The 26,833-nt window shown below is 47.7% G+C and overlaps 1 protein-coding gene across 1 annotated transcript in view; it reads right to left on the bottom strand.

Annotated features, from left to right (window-relative positions):
* The window catches only part of MMP23B (matrix metallopeptidase 23B), a 166,506-nt gene that overhangs the window by 102,414 nt on the left and 37,259 nt on the right, over positions 1–26,833 (bottom strand). Inside the window, exons 3-4 of the mRNA XM_086921489.1 lie at positions 18,857–18,996; positions 99–266 (exon numbers count right to left, since the gene is read on the bottom strand). Of these exons, the coding sequence (XP_086777615.1) occupies positions 99–266; positions 18,857–18,996 (308 nt within the window). The remainder of the gene's footprint in view (positions 1–98; positions 267–18,856; positions 18,997–26,833) is intronic.

Genomic DNA, 26,833 nt, shown 5'->3' with positions numbered 1-26,833 from the left:
AAAGAGTTATGGAGACTAAAATGAGATACAGGCATTTCCCAAATATTGAGGGTAGAGCTGGATCATGACTTGTCGCTTTGGCGCAACATTCACGTTACCTTTTTTCCAGCTAAAACGAGTGTTGCCCAAGATCCAGTATTCACTGTCATCAAAGTGAATTTCACCATTGGAGGGGAAGAAGGCATGGGCCAGCTCACCAGTGGTGCCGTCAAAGCAATAATGAATGGTGGATGTTAAGCAGTCGGTGTGATTCACAGGATAGAAACCTAGAAGCAGAGAAAGGCATTACAAAGTGCAACATAGTGCATTCAGCAGGCAATGCCCTTAGCAGGCAAGCGTCATGGTATTTCAAGAATGCATCATACTGTACAATCAGTTTGTTCTTAGCATAAGCTGTCCTTAAGGGAAAAGTATTACCACGGATTATGAGAATTCCATTTCATTGTGAAACCAGTGTCCTGAGCAGGAAAGGGCATTTGAGAAACTGCATAATACATTCCAAATGAGTGTCAGCAAAAACTGCCCAAGCGAGAAGGTGTAACTATAACATTGCGAAGTGCACTGTACTACATCTCACCTGGCAGTGTTCCTAGCGACACAATTACTATTACAACTGGCAATACATGACAGGATGCAACAAGTTACTTCTAAGCTCTATGGGCAAAGTATTATAACATCTAGGAAAGACATTGCATAGTCCAACAAGCAGAGCAACTTAAACTTAGTACCCACTACCTCAAGCAGCTAAATGCTACCATTGCAGATAAGGACCACAAAGCATATCATGTGTGCCCTTCTGCAGCTCTGTTAGACTTAGTCATGTACATTGCCCTGTGCTTTATCCAAATATTCTGCAAAATCTTATCCTTTCTTGGGCAGGCCTGTCTTTTTTAATGTGTTTTCATTAATACCTCAAAAAGCCTCTGTTGGCCATGGATTAATGCTCATGTTTCCTCAACAGTTCTAAAGGTAGGCAATCTTGTTTACAGGTAAGCGCTCAGCAGGTTACTGCCCTCTGCACCAGATGACTTTGCGGAGGCCTTTGTGCTTGGTACTATGGTTATCAAGGGTACTTGATCAACATCAATGAGGCCACGGCATTTTACGTCAGATATCCACAGGCCTCAGGTATTATTAAACAAATTTGGGAAGACCAAGTTGCACCCTTGGTAAACTTGACTTGCCAAATGTAGGAAGGTGGACTTGTCGCAGCTTACACCTGGAGAAGATAGTAGTTTTAGAGCTCATATAAAGTATGACTAAGGTGTCCTGCTATCGGTTTCAACCGATTTCAACCAGTAAAAACCCACCAGATGGGAATCTTCCTTACTTACTTTAAACTGTAAACCACTAATTTCCCAACTAGCTGGCAGCACTGCCATATATACTTTCAAGTACTTTCTTAGTGAGATTTTCACCACTATTTAATAATGATTTACTCATGGTCTCAGGCTATTTGTCTATGGAGGGCAGGGTAGTCAACTCAACTACTGTAATGTAGCATGCTGGGTTAGGGCCTTTGGTCATTCGCACCCCCTGAGAGTGAACCCAAAAGCTGCATTTGGCAGCATATTTTCTCTGCTACACCTGCTCCATCCCATCTGTCTGATTATATTCAACATGAAAAGAGATTTCTGCTGTCCCACCTACCACTCTCCTCCTCTCAAGTGGGGACAATAGGAGCATTGGCAACTTCCTTATTCTCGGTTTCCTTATATCAACAAAGATGTGTTGTTATTGCCTGTGACCCCTGAAGAAGCTTATTTAAAAACAAAACAAAACTCCAATGCCCACTACTTATTGTGATAGATGGTCCTGCCACAATAAATATCAGCCGCAGCTCCTTTCAATGGGCTATGGTCCCCACTCCTCCTTACTTCCTGACCGCTCTTTATTTTATTCGTAATATTCCTCCGGTCAGGTACTTTTCTTTGCAGACACATGCACTAGTGCGCATTTGCTTGCCATTGAATTATTTGCCGGGCTTGTCTTTCATCAGCCCTGGCCCTCAGTTACCTGCCAGACTTTAGGACCCCACCCCCTGTAAGTAATGCAGCCTCGCTAATTGAACACAGGTCAGGCGCACTAGTCTTCAGCCCGGTCCTTTCAAAGGCTGTGGTCAATAAGCGAGGATGCATATGCCCATTCCTATCTTGTCACAGAGGAGGGTGGTATAGGGTGACCAGACGTCCCGGTTTCCCCCGGACTGTCCCTGTTTTTGGAGCAGTGTCCGACACTTTGCTGCAAATTAAAGAAATGTCCTGGTTTTTGCGTAGTGCCCGGGTTAAAGTGATAAATGTCCCGGTTTTTAAATAGTGTGCTTTACTTCTCACAGGTGCTGAGACAGGTCTCTACTGGGCTCTCCATTTTTGCCCACACAGAGAAAAAAAAGCCTTCACTGCTTTTAAAGAGACCAGTTATAGTTATTTCCCAGTATATCTCTTCATTCCAGAACTGAGGCGTTTTCAATGTTATGTACAACAAAGCCAAAGTTGTTGCTTATTTCTCTTATGCACAACAACCGTTGACAAAGCCAATAGTCCAGCCTTGTTCTAGGTGCGATGCTACTCGTTATATTATTTATCTGGATACAATGACAGAAGCAGCACATTTTTTGGGCGGGACGCAGGGGCGGATTGGCAAGGCGGGCATTCGGGCATGGGCCGAAGGGCCGGTGCCTCAGTGCCCTCTGTGGGCCGTTTTTTTCTCCCCTGTCCCAGCCCACAGAGAGTGGACTAGGAAAAGGGGAGAAAAAAACGGCCCACAGAGTGCACGGAGACAGACAGAGAAAATGAAAGCAGCCTCGCTGTGCGGCCGGACAGCGATTGTCAGCTGTGTGGCCTCTCCTTCACCCCTGCCCTGCCAAGCAATCAAGCTGAGGCTGGGCTGGGGGGAGGTGATTGCAAGAATCGGCCTCCCTGGGGGCCAGGTGTTTCTCCGGGCTTTGAGCCATTTTCACCTCGGCCCCCCTGGGGCCCATGCAGCCCAGAAACGGTGTTTCTTAACACCTCGCCCACAGCCCTTCACATTCAGGGCATATCGCGCAAGAAATCACTGTCCACACCTCTTTAGGAGCAAGAAAGGCCACTTTTATTTTAAGACAGGTGCATCATAAATTTCGTGAACACATTCATTATTTATTTATTTACCATAATTCAACTCTACAGTGAGCCTACAAAACCTAAATCCCAAAAGCCCGAACTAACTCTTGCCTACTACCCCTAGTACTACCCAACTAGCTACCCTTCAGGATGGCCAACCCGCTCCAGGCTGCCCACCCCACTAGCAAAACCCGCCTCCTAAAAGAACAAAGACACCTGTCCTAACAGTGGCAAACCTAAAAAACAAAGCAGCACCTAGAGCACTGCAAAATAAAAACCCAAAAAATAAAATAAAAAGAGGGAGGGTGGGTGGGGCAAAACAAAACCTCCCTTCCCTAGCTTCCCGCCACGCAGTTCCCAACCGCCAGCCTGACTCCCTTATATCTACTCCCCTAATCAGACCCCACCTGTTGCCCTGACTCTCGCGCGAACATACCCAGGAAGAGACCGGCTCGCGCCTAGCTCTCCCTGGGTCCCCCCTCGCGCAAGAAATCACTGTCCACACCTCTTTAGGAGCAAGAAAGGCCACTTTTATTTTAAGACAGGTGCATCATAAATTTCGTGAACACATTCATTATTTATTTATTTACCATAATTCAACTCTACAGTGAGCCTACAAAACCTAAATCCCAAAAGCCCGAACTAACTCTTGCCTACTACCCCTAGTACTACCCAACTAGCTACCCTTCAGGATGGCCAACCCGCTCCAGGCTGCCCACCCCACTAGCAAAACCCGCCACCCAGGAAAACCTTTAGCGTTTTCCTGCCCCACCTAAAAATGGAAAGGAAGGAGCACACCACAACTGCACCTGAAGAACTTTGCTAATCAAATCCCTGAGTTCCAAAAGGTAAAAAGAAATGCCCAATGAAGACAGATGTACACCGTCCTCACAGAATAAATGCTGTTCAGAGACTTTTAAATGGTAATGATCCAAACTGTAGATACCTAAATAGTGACAAAAAAGTCGCATTGTTCTATTAACTTTCCGTCGAGCCTTTTCCAGGGCGGAATGGCTCCTCGCCCCACGCCATTGCAAACGAGGCACAAACTCAGTCCATATCAGCATGGTGCTCACCCATGTGGTCTTGATGATTTCCAGGTCTTGTTTCATTAATTTCAACAAAGTCAAACTGGAGAGTGAAACTAAGTCATTTTCGCCCAAATGCAGCACCAGGAGATCCGGAGGGCCCCCCAAACACTGTGAAACCAAAGTAGCCAAGGCGGGAAAAAGACCACCCCATCGCATGCCCCCCGTTCCATGCCAGGAGACTTCATGCGTCATGCTGTTTAAACCAAGTGATCTCCCACAAAGCTGACTGGCAGCGGCTAAAGCTGCCCGTTTAACAAAAGAGTGCCCCAGGATCCACACCCTCCTCTTGGATCCGGCGACTGAGGGCCAAGGACCTAGGAGAAAAAGAAATGTTAGACAAGCAAAAATGTACTATTTTCTCACATATTTTTCACAACACTTGGAGCGCCAACGTCCAATGCGACGAATTTGTGACCAATCCCACCCCAACCTAGCGGCCTCCGTCGCCGCCCCAATCCTGAATGAATGGGTACCAAATTGAACAGGATCCCTCCCCAGGCGCAACAAAACCTTGCGTAATACAGCCAACAATTGAGGTGCAACTATAGGGCTCCCATCAGCATGACAAAAAATGGGCCCCTGGGAAAAATTTTGGGAGGACACAAAAGCTTCCCATTCCCCCACCGGGCAACATGCAGAGACACCACTCCTGCCCAGGAACACCCACTTACCCCTCCCCATCTGATCGGTTTTGGACGTCCGCAGCCACAGCCGCACTCTGTCATGTTCCAACACCACCTCACTGCTGGTCATACCCACCCTACCCCGCAACCCCAACAACTCTGAGGCCCGAAATGCCCCAAAGAATAACCAGACAAAACACAAACGAAATTTGGCACACTCAAAAGCATCATGGCAACACACCTCCAATTCCGGTAAAAGCAACTGGAGCAAATCAAAAGTCACCGGCTGCCGGAGCTGCTGACCACCAGCCCGAAGCCTAGACAAACCCTTCAACACTTTACGAACCAACACCCCCCCAACAGGATCCCTCCCCCACCAAAGCTGCCCATAAAAAGAAACCCCAGCCAACTTGCCAGAAATGGTTGTGGGCGAGAGGCCCTTGTCCGCTAAATGTAAAACAAACTGCAAGAGGAATTGTTCATCAGATAACCCGGCCCTGATTGGCCCCGCCAAATCCTTACCAAACTGCAGAAACTCATGCCAGGCCTTCACATAACCCCGCCTTGTGGAGTCAGCCACTGAATTTTCGACCAAATGGTGTACCCTCAATCCCCCAGGTCCCATACGTACTGTGGGATCGCCGTTGGTTCCAGGTCCGCCCCAGGAGCCAATTTGCGGAATTCGGACCACTGAAAGCGAGACAAAGAGTCAGCGATGCAATTAGAAGTTCCAGGAACATGCCGTGCTTTAAAGACATTATTTAATTGCAGACACCGCAGCATGAATGCGCGCAGGAGCCGCAAAACACGCAAGTCACGAGCCTTTTGGTGATTGACAAGGTGGACTACTGCCATATTGTCCACATGGAACAAGACGGAGCGATTCTGAAACTCCTCTCCCCAGAGATACAAAGCAACCAGCAGCGGGAAGAGCTCCAGAAACGCTATGCTGCGACCCTGCTCCTTCCAGTGCACCGGCCAGCCGGCCGCGCACCAACGACCTTCCCAAAATACACCGAATCCGTGAGCTCCCGCCGCATCCGTGAACAACTGCACTTGCCACACCATGTCCTCATCCGCAAAAAACAAGGACACGCCATTGAAATCCTGCAGGAAACGGAGCCAGACCGTCAAATCGGCACGTACAGCGGTGGTAATGCGCACCCGATGATGGGGAAGGCTGGCGCCGGACATTGAAAGACCCAGACGTCTACAGAACGTCCTGCCCGCCCGAACAACCCGGCAAGCAAAATTGAGGTACCCCAAAAGCTTCTGGACGGTCCTCAAAACCACTTTCCGCTCCCCCAACACCAGGTGGATGAATGCAGACATTTCCCGCACTTTAGCCGCAGGCAATCTCGCCATCATAGACATGGTATCAATTTCAATCCCTAAGAAAGTCAGGGATGTACAGGGACCTTCGGTCTTATCCGGCGCCAAAGGAACTCCCAACTTCTCCGCCAGAGCCTGAAAGATTGTCAAAGCCGACTGACACTGCCCAGAGTGACCCTCACCAATGAAAAGAAAATCATCAAGGTAATGGCAGACCAGGACGTGGCCACTGACAAAAGTGAAGCGCCACTGCAGAAATGTACTGAATGTCTCAAAGAGGGAGCATGACACTGAACAGCCCATGGGCAACACCTTATCAACGTAGAAACCACCATCAAAATGCATGCCCAGAAGACTGAAATCCCAAGGATGGATGGGCAATAGCCGGAAAGCCGACTGAATGTCACTCTTCGCCAGCAAAGCCCCAACACCAGCCGTGCGAACGAGCCGCAAGGCATCGTCCACTGAAGCATAATTGACAGTTGAGTCAGCTGGATCAATAAAATCGTTAATGGATGCACCCTCGGGCCATGACAGGTGATGGATAAGGCGAAACTCCCCCTCCGCCTTTTTAGGTACCACACCCAGAGGCGAGACGATCAAGTCAGGGAGAGGGCAATTCAAGAAAGGACCAGCAATCCGACCCGCTGCAAGCTCAGCATCTAGCTTCTTCCGCACAACATGGGGACTCTCTTTCGCAGATTTCAGATTGTCAGACCACCTACCCACCCTGGGTCCCTGATACCCAATCCGAAACCCAATTCTGAAACCCCAAGACAAAACCTTAGCAGCCTCAAAATCAGGATAATCCAACAAACAGAGATCCAGAACATCCTGCTTAATAGGAGTAGGAGCCCTTGTAAACAGCGTGCTGAGGCTGTCCCCTGCCCCCTGAACCCCGTCCTTGATCACCAAAGCGCTGTCCGGGAAAACACTGGGTGAGCGCATGCCGTCCCCCACACTGCGAACACTCATGCTTATACCTGCAAGCTGGTCGGTTACAGGAACCCCTGTTAAAATGCCAGCACGTGCCAGAGGAGGATGATTGACCTCTGCCCCAAACCCCCGCCCCAGACAGAGCGGGGCGAGCTGGAAAGGGCCGGTAATACACTGGTTGCCCGCTAGCCGTGTGGGTCGTAGCGGGCGGGTGAGCCGATGCCATCCACTGTAGCCACAATTCGGAATCAACCTCACCCCACGAACGCTCAGGAAAAACACTCATACGTGCCCTGAATTCTTCATCATACGACAACCAGGCAAAGCCTCCAAAATAGCTGTGAGCTTTGCGAATGACATCGGCATATTTAAACATGTCTATCGCCTTGCCCGGATGACGTTGGCAATAAACACTGGCATAGATAAGAAAGCCCGAAGTCCAATTCCCTATCGACTTCGGGACACGAGGCCTCCTAGCCAATTCTAATTCCTCCTCCTTCGACCCTTCTTTAGCTTGGACATCTCTATGTAGAAGCCGAAAAACATCCACAAATGCACCAGACCATATGTGATTCTTCGTTTTTTCAGACAAATGGGACCCCAAAGGCATCCCCACCCCAGAATAAGGCAGTTTTTTAGGTAGGATACTATCCTCCGTAACAGGTGTGGCAGCAGCCCCCCCAGCCCCTGCTGTAGAAACTTCCCCTGAAAATTGCACACTAGAAACATTCGAAATCACCGGCCGCTCAAGCCTCGGTGCCAGAGCGACTCGCTCACCAACAACCCCATCACCTGTACCAATTGATCTTGTACCCTTAACAGGGAGACTCTCCCTGGGTTACCACACGGACCACCACCCATCCTTACCTCTTGGCAACTGCTCCGACTGTGGTTGAACAGCCACACGATTCCCTTGAGAAGGTCCAGACCTCACTGCCCCTCGTACTGCTGCATGGTCCGCACGAGACTCCTGCAAAACACGAGAAACAGTGGGTTGCCCCAACCCGCCCCCCTGGGCCCGTGCTGCCAAAAGCCCAACATCTTTGTCTCTCAATTCCCCTTCTTCCAAATCATCATCATGAAAATTCCCATAGAAAGCTTCGTCAGAAAATGCAACTTGCGTACTCCCACTAGGCATAGCCCCATCACCAATACCCCCATCATAAAACTGCCAGTCAATGTTCTGAAAGCTGTGTGCACGTAAAGCTGCAGAAGAGATATCCGCTCCAGATAACTCCCCTGTAAGCCCAACACTGGAAACAGCAGTGTGGACAGTTCCCGGGCCCGTAGAAGCAGCCAACCGCCGCCCAGCCGGAGGCGCAGATTGAAAACTGCGGCCGCTCAAGCCAGACAAAGAAGAATTCGCAAAAACATCCTCCCTTAGAGCGGAATCGGAATCACCCCCCGATGGACGACCCACCGACGCCAGACCATTGACACCACCCGACCCAGTCGCAGGACCGCCCTGAAGGACACCTGGCCGTCCCCGAGGGACCAGGAACAGAGCTTGCCCAGAAACCGGGGGCGCCCCCCTGTGGATCAAACCCAACCCACCAGGAGCCAAGGGCGTGGGAGGGGCAGTATGGGGGCCAGGCGCACCGGGGGCCGCAGGCTTGGTGGCCGGGGGGGGCAGCATGCGAGGTACAGCACCCGCTGGGTCCAAAACAGAAGCATGAGTAGTAGCCCCATTGGGGGAATAGGCAGGCGGCGCGGCAGTAGGTGGCCCAACATCTGCACAGCCCAGTAGTGGGGGGCCAAAAGTGTGATGGGGGGCAGGGCCAGGCACCGGCGTGGCAGGGGAGAGCAGGAAACATTGCCCATTTATCCATAGGTACGGGGAAACGCCCTCCGGCAAGGCAGACACTGAAGCTGGTGTGTCCACATGCTCTGCAGCAGGGAGAGGGGGCTGTGTATGCCCATTCAATTCCAGGCTCCGCCCCCGCTTAGCTTTGGGACCCGCCTGTGGCTTCCCAGACTTTCCCGGGGCAAGACCGCCTGAGCGCTGAGCCTGCCGGCCCACAGAACGCCCCCGCCTCCCCCCGGGCACCCCACGCATACCAGCACTGAATAACGGTAAAGCACATACCTGCTGGAGGGCGCCCGGGACACCCGGCGGGGGCTCCACAGCTGCGGGGGGCGGAACCGGCATAGGCCCGTCCGCCGGCATGGCCGCCTCGCCGTCTTCCTCCTCCGCCGGGCCTGGGGACAAACACGCCGTCACCGCCCTGGACACACCCTCCGCAGCCTTGCGAGGGGGGCGGGCCATTCCGACCCACGCCTCCGCCGGTACACCCGGCCGCAGCAGGTCCTCTCGCCCGGCCTCGCAGAGTGTCTGCACGGCCCTCCGCACCTCCGCTGCTTCCTCCATGGAGCCAGAGAAAGGTAAACACACGCGCGCCGCAAAACAAAACCTCCCTTCCCTAGCTTCCCGCCACGCAGTTCCCAACCGCCAGCCTGACTCCCTTATATCTACTCCCCTAATCAGACCCCACCTGTTGCCCTGACTCTCGCGCGAACATACCCAGGAAGAGACCGGCTCGCGCCTAGCTCTCCCTGGGTCCCCCCGTGGGCGAGGAAGAATGGGTCTTGCTGTGGGGGCCAGGTGATGTTTGGAATTTTTTTATTTTATTTATTTATTTATGCGATTTTATATAGCGCGGACCTTACCCGAAGGTGTCAGAGCGCTTCACACTAGGAACAGCAATAATACATGAGGAGAAAAATTACAAGTGGACAAATTACAAAAGCAAACGTTAAGTTACATGAATCAAAAGTGACAATAGTGAGCAACCAAAATACATGAGGTAGCAATCGGTACATTACAGGAGGAAAAAGTGATATGTGTGCAGGTTACAAAAGCGTACAAAGTACAAGTAGAGGTATAATACTGCAATAAATGGCAGACACTCCAGCACAGGAACAAACGTTACGTAGGCAATGGTGGCACTTGTGCAAGTATCTAAAGCAAACAAAAGTGAGAGGTAGCATACAGTGTGATACCAGAGAAAAGTGACGTGTGCAAGTTACAAAAGGGTACCATACACAGGTACAAGGGTAATACTACAGTAAATGGTAAACACTCAAACTGCCAGAACACACTGGGAAGGCACTACCCATGCTCCAGCTTCAGCTCAGCCTCCCCCCTGGCTACCTTGGATGACCCAAAAAGCTGTGTTTTGTGCTCCCCTGCCAGGACATTTTTCCAAGGCCTGGAGGGTTGATTAATTTACTAATTGCAGGGGCCTTACCTCTGTTCATGTGCTCCTGAGCTGAAGGTCTGGGGAGGGCTGAGTAGGTTAGTAATAGCAGGGGCTTTGCTGCTTTTCAGGTGCTCCTGTGCTGGAGGGCTGGAATAATTTTGTGACAAAAAGGGGCCTTGCTATTTTTTTTAGTTGCTCAGCATGTAGGCCATTGTCACCTTGGCCCTGTGTCCTGTGCAAGAACAGTATCCTCCCACTTTCATTCCTTGTCTGTGCAAATGGTGTTTCATGAAAGGGCACGCCCCTTTAATGTGGGCCACGCCCCTTAAATATGGGCCACGCCTCTTGAATGTGGGCCACTTTTTTCGTCAGTGCCCGGGCCGCATTGTGATCCCAATCCGACCCTGGCGGGACGCTATGCTAAGTACAGTTTTTTTAGCTTATGTGTTTTAAGCCACTTCCTTAATTACATCGGTCACGCCCCTTGAGACCCCCGCACCCCACTCCCCCCACTGTGTTTTTCCATCCCACTTAAAACCATGGGTACTTCTCTCAGTTGTACTTCTATGTCTATGACTCCTGTCCTGTTTTTTTGTTTTGAGAATCTGGTCCCCCTAGGGTGGTAGCAAGACTCACTGATCCCGCCTCTCTCTGAGAGGCGGGCTTCAGAAGAGCGTCCGGCTCCAGATAGTGTTGCTGCGTCATCACAGTGCGTGCGTTTCTGCAGCCCATGATGCTTTTCATGAACTAACCGACTGCCCCATGAAGCTTTGAGCATGTCCTTTCATCTTGACACTCTTCAGACTTACAATGTCTAAAAATGTTAAGCCCTTTTACCGTCTGGCTCTGTGCAGCAGCATGTTGTCAGTCAGACCTGACCATATTGCGCTGCAAGTTTCAAGTTGCTTTCAAGTGCGGTCATTTTCAAATTAATCTTGTGAAGGCTCTGGCCTTCTTGGAAACTTTCTGCAGCCCGCCTCAGTTTTCCTTCATAGAGTTGAAGATGGGCACATTCCAGTAATTGTAAAACTCATTAGCTTTATGGGGCTTGTATTTAAGATTACTTGGTTTTGCCAGTTGCTAGAATATGCCAGTCTCAACCTCTGTGAAGGAAAGGAAAGCCAAGGATGCGCCCAATAAAAAGCGCCTCATCATAGGTTATGATTGTTCATATTGTAAATGTAAATGTACAGGAATTTTATATAGCGCAAATCACCAACTGGTCTCTAAGCGCTTGCTTAGGGAACCCGTCCTGGTATTCCCCTGTGAGATAAACCCGGCAGGGTATCCACAAGGTGAAAGCCAGGCATCCCGCTGCGAGGGGCCGTTGTGGAGATTAAGCAAGCTATTGCCCAGAGTCGCAGAGTGTGAACCCGTGAATCGAGTAGGCACCGGAGCGAGAATTGTCGAGTCCATGGACATTTTAGGACTCAAGACCCCGCCGAGCCGGGAATTGAACCCTGGTCCCGGGCTGACCTCTGCTTCCAGGTCTGCCTCCTCTAACCAGTGAGCCACACTTATCCACTATATTGTGACATAGTAATTGAGATTAAGTTTAAAACAACACAGGCATTCCAGTTTTAAATCTTTTTTCAATACTGGAGCAATATGTAGCAATATATAATCGCAATGATAGTCAGCAGAGTAGAAGTGCTGGAGGGTTTATAGACAATGTGTACTGTAATGGTACAAACACATGTATGGAGGAAAATGGAGTGATCAAGGCATTTTTCTTTTGACATCACGTTAGGTAGCAGCTCCTTGCAATTCCAGACAAGAGTTTACACCCTACCACTTTCACATTTCTCCAGCCACCACCGAAAATAGTATCTGTGAATGTATTTTAAATGCACTGGAAAAGCTCTGCTTCTGGCAGATTTTAAATGTTGGCAAAATGTATAAACCCTGATAACCACTGATTTTCAGAATTTGGAAAAACACTGGAAAATACCTACTGTAATCTAAAAAAACATAAACCCTAAAAACAGGACAGCCTAAGTTTGACACAGTACTAACACGCAATAAACTCAATTGCAGTCTAACCTATACCTTTTAAAAAGGATGTGTTCGGGGGCTCCCTCCTGGTCCTGGGAGCCCCCGAACATCCGGCGACTGCTTCCTGGTGGGCCCGGGGCTCTCCCCAGCTCACGGGACCCCCGGGCGGCCATCACTCGGCAACCTCTCCTCCCTCGGGCCGGGACGGGCCCTCGCCAGCCAATCCTAGCGTGGCTTCCTGAAGCGACCCGAAAGTCCCGCCTACAGTCAGGCGCGGTGCCGCTTGACTTCCGGTTTTGCCCGCGGCTGCGATTTCTCGGGGCAATAGCGAGGGGGGGGGGCACCCTCGAAGTGAAAAATAAACGTAGAAGCGAGGTGGGCACTCGCTAGGGCAGCCATAAGCAGGGTGGCACCTGCAAAGCAAAATGAAGCGCTTTCAGCGCTAAGGGCAAGATAAAGCGCTCCCAAGCGCTAGGAAAGAAATACAGCTCTCCCAGGCGCTAGGAAGGCACAGAAAGCAACACAGTCCTTTGGCAATCCAGCATCTCAGCAGTCCAGGGGCTGGGCAGGGCTCAGGGAGGCAAGCCTTCTCCTGAGCCCAAGCAGCAGCAGGCCCCTGGCAGATTCAAGCAGCAAACAAGAACATTTTCATGGGGTCACAGCCCCTCTTTTATACACCTTTCTCTTTTGTCTGTAGGTGCAGGGTGGGGGCAGAACCAGTCGCAGCTGGTCTGTGAGCACTGTTGATGGCTCAACCACCCCTTTCATTCATCAGGTAGGCTAGGGTCATCAGTCGCACCACAGGGGGTGGAGCCAGCATTGTGTGGGGGAAACCCAGCCTCATTCAGGACACAGGCGCAGCCCCCCCTCACATCAGCATGCTAATCTCTCCATTCACCACCGGGGCAGACCCACACAGACTCCTGGAGCCTGGCATCCCAGCCAGCTCCAGCCAATCACACGCCAGCACCTTCACAGCACATACACAGCCATGTCTAGAAGTAGCACTTCCGCACAAGACACAACCATGCCACATACATCGTTGCGAAGCATTCACTCTCACGAGTTCGCACATACCAAACTTGACCATGCACACCTCACGCATCAGGAACTACCAGGGACACAGACATTCCCCATCCATTCCTATGGGAGAGCGGGCCAATCTCACACACGCACTCAGGGAGAGCACGCACTTTACACTGCGCCACAGTGTCAAAGTGCGCAAAGACCAGAAATCACTAGGCAAAAAGTTCAGGGGTGAACCTGCCAGAAGGGCCAAGTCCAACATTTGGTTTTTGGTGCGTTACGCAGAAAAACAATGGAAGTTACAATGCTAAAAGTAGAAGCAAACTCAAATGATTCATTGCGTTCTAGGGCCAAAACATGACTAGAAAAAGTTGGATATCACTTAAATGATAAAACAAGAGAAAACAAATAACTGGGATATCTTTGGATAATCGCACAATGTTATTCGACTGGGTAGGGTCCTGTGTTGGCAGCTATCGTACAATGTTTAAGTCTCAATCTCTTAGCATATATTTCTTACAGACACCAGTAAATCGTAAAATGGAGTCAGAGTGAATGTTACAATGTATCAAGCATGCTATGATGTGTCTGTCCATGCATACCAGGAGAAAGCTAAGGGTGCTTGAGCTGAAACAGGCAGAGGTCACACTGTACTGGTGCAGCAGAGCTTCTCTAGAAGTGTATGTGAATACACTGAACTGGTCCTGAACAGCCAAATCTTATTTAGTGTATATGGGAAGGGCAATCCATTTGTACAATCTTTACCATTGTATTGCGCCTCATATTAAGCTTTCAGAATCTGACCTCTGCAGACAGAGGAACAAGGTATAACAAATTTGAAATATGAAGAATGTACGGGTGAAATTATGTTAGAACAAATAGGAAACAAAGAATTAAAAAGCCTTTTTCAGAAATAGACCAGTTCTAAATATTAGTTCTCATTTTTTTCCTGAAATACGTTCAACACGGAGACTTTATGGTTAAAGACAAGCTAGGGGTATAATAAAATAGACAAAGGGTTTAGGGTTTGGCGGACAGGTTGCGCACCACAAATGTGGTGGAGGACCCTTTCTGCTCAACTGACAGCCCACCCAATCAATTTTGAGTAGGGTTTTCAACCACGGTGCCTCCGCTGACTCCACTGGCAGAAGTCCCACACTGACAGAGCCGGACAGAGTTGTGGCTATCGGTATAGGTGCATCAGACCATCTGCCCAGTTTAGTTCGGATAATCTGATATACTTTTTCTCAAGTCTGGACTGCCGGGGAAACTCTGGTGGTAAGAAACTGGAAACATTTTAAAATGTTCCTCATACGCTGAGAGAAAACCCCCAGGTTGTCAGAGTTATTCGTTTTTTGTTTTTCAAAAACAAAGTTCAGATTTGCGATTTTTTTGTTATTTAAAAAAAAAAAAATTGCCGAGTGGCTTCCTGAAACATACCAGCCAATCAGCAAACTTTGAGTGTCGTAAGAGGAGCTGGAATGGCGGTAGCACCTCTGAAGGCACCAAGATCTCTGCAGGGCCAGTGGAAAATATTGTGGGTGGTAGTCCAGCCAGGATGGGGGAGGTAATGACCTCTGCCCCTCCAATGGACGGTAGGCTGCCTGTCATACTCTACACGAGGCTCAAGAAACAACAACAAAATACAAGAGTGCTGATGTGTTTTTTGTAGTAGTGAAGATGTATACTGTCACGCTCTGATGGAAAGTATTATAGGAAGGGTGGTGTGCATGGGACATCTGATAAATTCTTACACGACTTTCCAAATCTTTGTCCTCACGAGCCATTTAATGACTGATAGGAAAGGCAGGAATTTCTGTCTTTTTTCTCAGGAAATAATTTCCACTCCCACACCCATCACAATACATTCAAGACTGTTGTGCCCAGCCTGCATCAGTTATACTGTTTATGTATTTCATGTTTTACCTACAGTCCTTCCTGGGAGTTGCAATGACCCCTTCAGTTGGTGAACAGAATGCCTTTGGTTGGCCAAAGATAAGGTTGAGAGGACATGAGTAATCTGTGATGCCCTAGTTCTTGAGATGGGCTTCACGAGGCCCGTGAGCTCATATTCTTCATATTTTCCTTCAGTGCCTTGACCTTCTTTGCAAGGCTAGTGAGCTCACGTTTTTGTGTCTTTAGTGACAGTAAGTCGCAGAGGGACACCTCAGGTTCTGGGCTGAAATAGCTATATTATTTTGGTTTTCTAGACAGGTAATCTCTTCTGATTTGTTATCAACCTTTAATCCCAGATATCTAGCTGCTGACTTCTTTTGTAGGGAACTAACATTTTCCAGAATCCCCCACCAGATTTTTCAGCCTCAGTTCTCCCCTCCCCTCTCTATCAAAAAGCCTATCCATAAAAGGTGGTTGGATGGTTACTGAGTGAGTTAGTAGATGCTGCCTACAGCATGTTACACTGAGCTCTTGTTCCTGGGCAGGATTTCATGACTCTAACCTCCCTCTCAGCCTCCAGGCTTCTCCTGCCAGGTTTATCCAGGATTTCCTGGATCTACCTGCTTAGGCGAGGACAAGATAATACAGAAAAAAGCAAGTACTTCTGAGCGCTTGATTCCTGGGCACCACCAGGAGCCTTTTTTTAATCAAAGAAAAAGGTTGGCCAGGATTGAGTGTGGATCTAAACTCTGGAGTCTCCTCCTGGCTGGCCACCACCGGACATGTGATAATCCTCCTTTTAGACAGGCATGATTTTGGGGGGGGGGGGGGGGGGGGGGGGATCTTTTTATTAAGATAACAGGCTCTGTTGACAATTACATGCCATGCAGCAGTTGATGGTAGGTGAACATACTAGCGACAGAGAAATGTACAAAATTCAGTGCGAACATCATGATCTGCACAATCAGTCTCAAATCCATACACAGTATCAGTTAGGCATAGTAGACAGGCATGATTTAAGATATCATAGACCCCTTACTTCATCCTCTCTCTGTGAATAGTCTCATGACTGATCACATGCACACCCAGCAAGTCAAAGAGGAGCAATGGAAAGGCGATGGCAAAACCTAGAGAGCAGGAGGAAATCAAAAACATATGCAAACAGGTGTTAAGCGTGAATAAAAGTAGTTGCGTCTGGTAGCATAAGGCAGACATCAGAGCTTAAAAGAGGAAGTAAGATAGTAACAGGACTTTAGGTTAATCAGCACATGAAGGTGGGATCCCAAAAATCAGCAAACTTGTAGTTTTCGTTTTCTTGTACAAGCATCTTCCAATCAACACACTTCCTCTTTCAATCCATCATCCAGTTTTCCTGCCCTAATAAAAGCTAGCTAAGCGCAGAAAGATATTTCTAAAGCAGGAGAGCACAATCTTAGCTGCTTTCAGGAATGCATTGGGAATTAATCTACTTCTCCACTCTCAAGAGATGGAGGTTGGATCAGTAGTTGTTGTTAGGATCTATGGTTAGTCTGCTTTAGGACCTGTGCTCCATGTTTGCAGGTGTGGTCTGTGGCGGCTGAATGTATATTCAGTGGGTGAAGATGGGTCTGTTGGTGGAGGCCTCACTCTACGTGGTAGGTGTATGGCTGTAGATGGAGGTATGGTAAGTGGATAGCTGTCTTATCGATTGCTTGTGTTGTGGTACATTGATGGTAAGTTCTGTGATTGGACATGTGCTCTTTTGTCAGAGGTGTGTTTTATGCTTAGAGGTGCGCTCTGTATTTAGAGGTATGGTCTCTAAGTGGAAATATAGTTTATGTGTAGAGGTGTGGGCTGTAGGTAGCGATGAGGCTTACTAAAGGAGTTGTTCTCCATGTTGGGGCTGGCCAACAGAAAGTTTAGGAAAGAGAGAGCCCTCTGTGTGAAAGATTTCCAATGGGGCCAGTAAGCAGCAGGGGTTGTAATATACAGGCATCTACCAAGGTGTTATAATCTGCACACCACTGCCTAGAGAGAGTATAAACTTAGGTGTGCCCGAGACACTGTGGTTGAGGTAAGTATATGTTTTCACCCGGTCATTCAACGGTGTCAACAATGAGGTGCTACATAATGCAGGAATACCAGAATGACTAATTATTCAAGGCAGGGTAAGATGTCTGCTCTTCGTTTTTATTTGAACTGAGTTTGAAAACCATGATCGGAAAAAATGGGGACTGCATTGCACATGCACCATGCACTGGCCTATTAGCCTACTTGAGGTTAAGCCACACAAAGGGGGAAAGGACTGAAAGGGCACCTTGCCTTGCAAAGTGGATTCAACAATGAGCACAGTCATCCTCTGTTACTGTAGCTCCTTGGTGGGTACTTTCCCAGTGTCCCTGAATTGGAGTCTCTGCTGGAGGGCGCATTTTTGGTTTCTTAAAGACTTTTTAAAGTAACTTTCCAATTAGGGCAGATCACGGGCTTTGCCAATCTTCCAAGACAAGTGACGCAGAGACATGCTTTCTGAAAAGTCCCAGGTATGTTTCCTTTTTATGGATATGAATATTACACACATATGAGAGAGAAATTAAACATTGTGTTTTGTATATCTCAGGAAGAGCCCTGGAGGATGTGGGTCCATCATCCCTTGTCAGATTCAGGCAGGTATACACGCACCTAGACCGATATACCAACCAATTTCTAGGGTGACCAAAAAGCTTCCATGTGTTTTGACCATGTGCTATGGTTATAGGCATTATCTAATATTCAGTGAGGGATTTATGAGTGGAGAAGGTTTCCCAGAAAATCAGATATGGTCTGCTTGAAGTGTGATTTATGTGAGCATGAGTTGTGTATAGAAGGAGGCGTTTTTGTGTATAGAAGAAGGTTTTCATGAAAGGAGGTATATTCGGTGGATGGTGGTTTCATCTATAGCTGGAGGTGTGAATGATCAATGGAGCTGTATATTACATGCATTTGTAGCTGAGTCACTTGGTGGTGTGATTTATTAGGGGATTTGTGGTCTATGAAAGGAGATGATGTATGACTGGAGATATAGAATATGTCATGCAGCTGTAATTGTAGTTTATGGAAGAAAGTCTGATTCACAGAAAGAGGTGTGGTCTGTGTTTGGAGGTGTGACTTATAGTGGGAGGAGTAAACTATCATTGGCTGTATGGTATGTGATTTACAAAAGGAGGCATGGTTGGAGGTTTGAACTGTTTATCTGTAGCGGAAAGTGCGAACTACCATTGGCTGTATGTTATGTGGCTGTAGGTATGGTGTGGTTTATGAAAGGAGAAATGATTTGCATTTGGAGTTATCAATGGTTCTAGGAATGGACTATTATTGAATAGGATGTTATGCAGTTGACAGTGTGGTCTGTGGCTGATGGCGTGGTCTAGGTGAGGAGTTGGTCTTTTGGAGGAGGTGTGGTCTAGGTAAGGAAGTATGGTCTGTAGTTCGAGATTTGGTCTGTGACTGAACTGCTATTACCAGTGTGCTATGTGGTTGTGTGTGTGATCTGTAGATGTGAGTGTGGTTTATGGTTGTAGGCGTGCTTTGTAGCTGGGGGTGTGGTCTAAGATTGCGGACGTGGCTAATGTTGGGATCGGGGTGCGATCAGAATCTTTTAAAACCGTAATACCTTTTTTCACGTTTTGGGCATTACTTACCTATTTTCAAATCACTCTCCTGGTCGGGGGGGACTTCTTTGAACTGGAAGGGAGACACATCGCTCCACATGTCAAAAGCAGCAACAATCCCCTTGCGTGTGTCACTTTCGTTGATCAAGTTTCTTGGAAATGATAGAATTCTGTGAATACAAAGTGAAGCAACCCCTTATTAAAACTTCTTGGAAGAGTCCTTGACTAACCAACAAGCCAGCACCTCATGGCCATCAAGTGTTTGCTTGGGTGAAAACAACAGTAAATCAAATGTGGTAGCAATGTTCTAATCTATGCCTTTGTATCATTCTGCAGGTTTTGGAGGGTTTCGCTGTGAGCTTTCATGGAGTTTGAAAATTCTAGGACTATTCAAGTAAAATGTTCTTAACTTAGTTTTTTTTTCTATTCGCTTATGTCAACAAAGATTTGTGGTGGATCTAGTGCCTTCACGGGGAAACTTATGTTCATTCACTATATTGGATCACTTTTCCTTCAACTACAACTTCACACCTACTTCAAAACTAGTTATTTCTCTTTGAGATTAATCCCATTTCTAAAAGCCCTTACTTCAGAAAGTCTTGCACCATTCTCTATGCAGAAGGCCAAACCCTGTAATTTGAGGAGAACAATAATTTGGTGAGCGGTAAAAAGAACAGCCTTAAAGCACCTTACAATTACTTGTTACCACAACTGTGCCTGTCCTCACACCTTTGAAGGTCACTTTATGCCTAAGAGCAGTTATAATTTCACCACGAGAAAACTGCAAAAAGGTCTTCAAACCTCAGACGCAACACACAGTGCTTCCCCCAAAGTCCACACTAAAAACCCTAATTCTCCCAACCATACACATCTAAAGGGATTCTCAGTTACTCACTCACTGGCAAAACACGTTGTAGCCTCAACATGAGTACGAAAGACTGTTCAAATGCTGCCGTACAATACAATAACACCGTGTCCATGGCCCCTCTTGATACTTCTCTTTCGGTATGAAAGTCTCACACCTTTTTATGAAACATTTTGTTACATATGCTTTTTGTCAGGTTATCCATTCTGCAGTGGCCATCGGTTTGAGCCCCTTTTCTCCGCCTCACCATGCGTCCTGTGGGCCTCTGCCTTTATTTTACATTTCCTCCTTTACTCGTCTGTCCCAGAAGCAAAGAGGTATAATAAGAGGTCCACAAGCAGACACACTGAATGTCAACCACATCTCCCTCATCTCCTACCTGTTGCCCACTTCTCCCTGTTCACCTACTTACAATAATTATTATACCTCCTTTACCTTTAGAACGAAGCAGCATAAGCAGGCAGCCACAGTACGTGGTTTGAGCCATAAAGCTAGGATTTTTGGCTGGATAAGATTTAAAAGCAACTTTACAGTGGAGCTGAGGGTTGTCTCAAAGAACTGTATTGATAAACCTAATTGAAAATGAAGCATATTTTGGAACACTTGACTTTTGTCATTGATTAAAAATAGAATAACGTCTCAGACATTTTTACAAAGGAAAATGTCCTACCAATAGTAGCCTTTTTGGCACATTGGTCGAGTATCCCTAATGAAAACAGGATAAAAATTAAAAGCAACTTTGCAGGAAGACTTACAGTTTGTATTGCAATGAGTTTTGGAAATATTATAGGCAAATCGGCCATTTTAAAGCATACTAAATCAGTAACATTGGTCAAATCTACATTTGGTAAAATACAGTTACAGGCGGAATTAAGGGCTAAGACCAGGCAATATTGTGTAAAATACTTTCAAAGATAGCACTTTAAAGCGCACCAAACAAGTAAGCTTGTTTAAAACTGGATGCTATGATTTATTAGACAAATTTACCAAGCGGGTTGAGGTTCTCTCATAAGAATTGTTTAGGAAAAGTTTTATCAAATGGCACATTTTGAACTACACTAGGTCTGTAATACTGGGCAAAACTATGTAGGATTTAAGGATCTGGAAGGGGGAGTTCCCACATGGATTTTTGGGGGAAATTAGCAGGTCATTTATGAAGCACACAGGCAAATTAACATTGAGCTTTACTGCATAAGTATTTGACATTCGATGTTGTTAATCTCCAACCACATTACAGAGACTGCCCTAATTGCTACCACGGATGACATCCCAATAATCATGGACAGAGGTGATACCACATCCTATTGGAACTTTCCTCAGCCTTTGACATCGTCTACCACCCCATCCTTATCCAACAACCGCACAAAGCCAGCATCCGAGGTCCCACACTTAACTGGATTTGCTTCTTCAAGACAGGCCACACCCAGTCGGTCAAACTGGCCCACTTCACCTCAGACACTGTCAACATCATCTGCAAAGTTCCATAAACCTACAAGATACATAATTTAAGCCCGGCTCCTACTCACACCCCCTCGCCCTTGCATTTCACCTTGCAGTTCACATCCTTTTCAGACCCTTCAAGGAGTAGAAGGCACAGATTTGATTGACAGCTTTAAATAAATTGGATAGTTTGAATGCGAACCTGCTCATTCAGTGAACAATCCAGTGAACACCTGGGTACACACTACTACTCGAATCACAGAGATTGAATCAATCTCAGAGCTAATGATATTCAACAGCAACAATGATGATGCTATTGAACAGTCTCCCAAAATATGTAGACACATTTACATGAAGATATGTAAAGTTCTGCGACACTAGGATGTTCCCAAAACAATTTAAAAAGTGGTACATTAGGGATCCATGTGTTATTTGATAAGTAGAAGTACTCAATTTGGAACAAAATTGGTTTGACTCTACATGGTTATTTTTTCTGCTTTGTCCTCTGCTATCATTAGGAATTAGCCCTCAAAAAGATCCACTAGCATAACAGGATCATTAACCCCTTCACTGCGGCGGCTATTCCGCCGCAGTGCTAAGGGGGCGGGGCGGAAATGCGGCGGGCGCATGCTGGTGACGGAACCGCTCCGTCACCAGCGTCGGTTGCGCTGTGCTTATGACGGAGCGGTTCCGTCATGGCCCCGCCTGATCAATAGAACGCTCAGCGCAGGCGCGGAATTCGCGCCGCGCAGGAGCGTCGGGCGGGCCATGACGGAACCGCTCCGTCATCAGCACAGCGCCACCGCAGCTGATGACGGAGCGGTTCCGTCATCAGCAGGGGAGGGGTTAATAAACAAGAAAAGATGATATATTGATTACATTTTAAGTCGGCTCATATCTGATGCAATTAGCTAATCCAGTCGTTTTTTTTTCTTCTTTATGTTCTATCACCTAGAGCATTTTGCCATGTTGAACTCAGTACTACAAGTGGTATAATGCAAAGAAGAGGACTAGATGTGCTGCTCATAATTAACTACAAGTAATGCCTAGAGACCATTTGCTACGCACATCTGCTTCACACCATAAATGGATCACAATCAGAACTTTATCAGATACATAGCTGCAAATCCGCCCCTAGCCGTTTGTCACAACTTCAATCAGTACTCGATCCATCATCAACAGTATGTTGCATTCTGGGACTTGTAGTTCCTTTTAACATTGTAAATGTAGTTAAAAACTTCCAGAATGTTAAGTGATGTTGGTCTAAAACGCCAGTACTAGCTGTAGTTGTTACCCATACAATAGTGCTACTTGGCAATTAGTGCCACATAAAATAGAACACCTACTACCCATGGAACCCTACAAGTGGGGAGAGGATGTGGCATGATGGCCACAGCTGACAATTTCGGAGCCAAGGAACTAGGTTCGAGTCCCGGCATGGCTCAACATCCTGTTATTCTTGGCAAATGACTTAATTTCCCTGTGCCTACCAAAATGAGTGTGTCCAAATCTACCCATGAATGTAGCGTCTGGAAAAAGGGATGCGTCCTCCACGTCAAATACATGGCCCACTGGGAAAAAATCTCCCATCTTGGCAATACCGAACTTCGTGCAGGTCTTCTGAACAAGCTTTTCCCCAGTTATCGGCAGTAATTTGGTGTTTGGGAGTGGCATGTCGGAGGAATACACCATCTGGGTGTTTGTGAGATGCCCCAGCCTGGCCCATGCCCAGCTAGTCGTGGAGACCGATTGGATATCAGTGCAGTCTCGTGGGATACCGACAGGCAGAACCGCAGCCAGTGTGTCCGGAAGGACAAAATCTGATTCCGGTTTTAGAAAGGGGACTCTGGCGTCCGGGCTGTACCACGCCTGCGCAAAACCACAATGTGCCACCAGATTGTACACCTGTTGGTTAGGAACACCGTACCCACCTCTGGAGCAGGGAAGCGTCATGACTTGCCATCGAACCCTAGGCGTCTTAGCGCCCCAGACCAGCCTGATCCGGTGGGTGCAAAGTGTGGTAAAAAATGTATTCGTAAGGGGAATCGGGATATTGTGAAATAAATATAAAAATTTTGGGAGAATTATCATTTTAATGAGGGCTACTCGTCCTGCCATGGAAAGTGGAAGTTTCAACCAGTGCTCTATTTGTATTTCTAACTCAGAGATAGCCACGCCATAATTACGGCAGAGAATTTGCTCTGCTTCAAGATGTATGCGCTCCCCCAGGTATTTTACTGAGTCCGAGCACCACTCCAGTGGGAACTCCAGTGTCCATGGAATTGTGCTTTTCGTTAGAGGAAAGATAATAGATTTACGCCAGTTGATTCCCAGACCAGAAAATGTGCCAAATCGCAGAATTTACCGTATAAGGGGATCTAAGTTAGTCTGGGGATCGTGGACATAAAGGATAGTATCGTCCGCATAGAGAGAGACCAGCAACGAGCTCGTCCGGAAACATAAGGCTCTGTGTAGGTGTTTCTCCTGGAAGTGTCTCACTAGGGGGTCCATCGCTAATATGAACATCAGGGGAGACAAGGGGCAACCTTGTCTAGTACCTCGTGACAGGGAAAAACGAGCAGATAGTGTGCCATTGAGGCGGAGCCGAGCAACGGGTTTACTATATAATAGGCCTGTGGTGGCTATGAAACCCTGTGGCCTACCCATTCGTTGCATTATTGAGAGAAAAAAGGTCCATTCCAGGGATTCAAAGGCCTTTTCAGTGTCTAGCAGGATCACTGCTGTGGGGGTGTCCGGGTCTAGCCTGTGCAGGGTGTTGAACAGTGTACAGAGATTCAATGCCGTGGAGCGATGGGGTATAAAACCCGATTGAGCCGGGGAGACTATGGAATCCATCAGGAGCGAGAGGCGGCATGCCAATGCCTTAGCTAGTATTTTATAGTCTAAGTTGAGGAGGAACAGGGGGCGATAGGAGCCGCATAATAACGGGTCCTTCCCTGGTTTGGGAAGTAATATAATAACTGCCTCGCAGAGTGGGCGGGAGGACCTGTTTCTCCAGTGCCTCAGCATACATATCTAATAAATGGGGGATCAAGAGCTCCTTGTATGCCTTGTAAAATTCTCCAGTGAACCCATCCAGCCCAGGGGCAGTGGAAGAGTTCAAGGAGGAAATGGCCTCATCTATGCTTTCCGCAGTGATGGGAATCGCTAAAAATTCCTGCATAAATTTCTCATGTTATACAAGCGCCACTTCTGCTAAATAGGCCTCTTGTGCAGTACGGTCTTGCCCCAACCTGGTGGAGTACAGTGTCTTATAATAGGTGAGAAACTCTTGCTGAATGCCTACAGGGTCATTTATGTAACATCCCGCCTGTGACTGCAGTACTGTGATATAGGCTTTTGTGTAAGGGGGTCTAACCATTTGTGCCAGAATCCAACCAGGGCGGTCCCCTCTCCCCGTAAACCCTAGCATTGTGGTACTTCCCCATATATAGTATTTCCCTCTCTGAATTCCAGAAGTAAAGCTGCCCTCTTCACGCTGTATGCTGGGCGTTGTCTAGGGCACTAGTCTCATCTTCCACACGGGTCAGATTACCACGAATATCGCGTAGCACTCCGGAGCTTTTGTCCATGCACACACCCCTAATGTAGGCCTTAAAGCCCTCACATAACACTGCCTATGTATCCACCGACCCAGTGTTAAGTGTAAAATATTCTTCAATTGCGTCCTGGATTTCCTTCCTAAAAACCTCATCCCTCAGCGCACTGTGGGGGAACCTCCACTGCCGCTCAAAGCCCTCAGGGCGTGGCACCATCTGGGAAAGCAATACAGGGGAGTGGTCCGAATATGTTCTGGGTAGCGTTTGAATTTTATGGAACTACCTAGAAATGTCTGGAGTAGTCAACCAATAATCCAGTCTGGTCCAGGTGTCATGGGAACTAGTATAATATGTGTAGGTGGTGTGGCTTGGGTCACGTGTCCGGCCGATGTCCAGGAGCGAAAAGTGTTCCTGTATAGAATTCAGGGCCTTATGAGCTCGAGGTTTGGGGTCTGGGGCAGTGGAGGTACTGTCATTGGGTGGGTGTACAGCAACATTGAAGTCTCCCCCCAATAGCAGGGGCGTGGAGCCGAGTTGCAGTAATTTGGATAATAATGCATAATAAAAATCGGGGGAATCATTATTCGGACCATATATGCATACCAAAGCTATCTTTTGACTAAGCAGTGTGCCCACCACTATTATAAACCTTCCGTCCGAGTTATAGGCAACAGAGTGACACTTAAAAGTGAGTCGCTTGTGTATCAGAATGGCAGCGCCCCTAGCATAATTGCTATAGTTAGCAAAGTATCTATTTGGGCCCCAGGAGGAGGCGAACCTGGCCCGATCACTGACAGGAAGATGTGTCTCCTGCAAAAAGGAAACATCCACCATGTGCCTGACCAAATAGTAGACCACTTGACGCTTTTTACGTGTGTCATTTAAACCCCGGACATTTTATGTCGCTATTGTGAGTTTCGCTGGACCTGAGTTAGGCCATTTGATAAAGAAAAAATTAAGAGCAAAGAGTAACCAAGTACAATACCCAAAATTTGCCTGCACAAACAAAGGAATCATAGCACCAGTGCAATGCAATACAAACAATACCCCTCCCCCTCTCCCCTCTCCCCACCCAGCCTTCCCGACCATCCGGAGAGGCAATACCATTACTGCAAAAACATGCATTAGTACCAATAGCCTTACAAAAAGAACCAACAGTGAAACCAGAGCGGTACTATCAAACATCAACAATACGATCTCTGAGGTGTACACCAAAGTGGGGGTGTATCGCTTTCCACGGCCTAGAAGCTTCAACAGATATAGAACGTAATGTAAAAGGTCCCGGTTGTCTATATTAACATTCCAAATGCGCGATGCAGTGGCAAGATGCAGGTGACCAGTCGTCAGTCACGCCCAGAGTTCGAGAAAAAATCTACACTGGCAGCAGAGCCACTGTGCGCGGGCGAAGCAGTGTGTGTCTCAGGGGGGCACCCGTTGTTAATTTTGTAATTGCAGCTAAACTCCTGCACTTCCATGGGATTTTCAAAAATTCGAGCCCGACCATTCACCTCCACTCTTAGCCTGGCCGGATAAAGCATGCCATATGTCAGTCCTAAATTTTTTAGCGTAGCCTTGACCCCTAGGAATTTCCTCCTTGCGTCTTGGACCATGGCAGCGAAGTCTGGGTATAACGAAAGTCTGGAGCCCTGCCAGGAAAGTTCGCCCTTCTCAAGAGCCAGCCGCAATGCCGTGTCTGTGTCGCGAAAGTTCATTATTCACGCAATAATGTGCCTGGGCGTGCATCCCGGGTTGGGGCGCGGACCAAGTGATCTATTGGCGCGTTCTACCACGAAACCAGGAGTGAAAACTTCCTTCCCAAACAGGTCAGTTAGGATCGTCTCAACCAAGTTCTCCATGCGGCCCGAAGCAGTGGATTCCGGCACCCCCACCAGGCGAATGTTTTTGCGACGACTGCGCACCTCCAAATCCTCGTTCTTTGTCGCGACTTCCTTTAGTATCCGTTCCATGCGGTCGATCTTCTTCACTGCCTGCACCATTCCGTCTTCGAGGTCCGATGTGCATGATTCAACAACGTCAAGTCGGCGATCGTGCACCTGTTCCTTCTCGCCCAGATCTGCTATGTGCTTGTACAGAGAATTAAAGCGGACATCTAGCGCCTTGAACCCTGCTCTCATTCACAGC

The sequence above is a fragment of the Lissotriton vulgaris genome, chromosome 5 (genome assembly GCF_964263255.1).
Source record: "Lissotriton vulgaris chromosome 5, aLisVul1.2, whole genome shotgun sequence".
Classification (NCBI taxonomy): domain Eukaryota; kingdom Metazoa; phylum Chordata; class Amphibia; order Caudata; family Salamandridae; genus Lissotriton; species Lissotriton vulgaris.
This window is presented reverse-complemented; position numbering and strand designations above follow the sequence as displayed.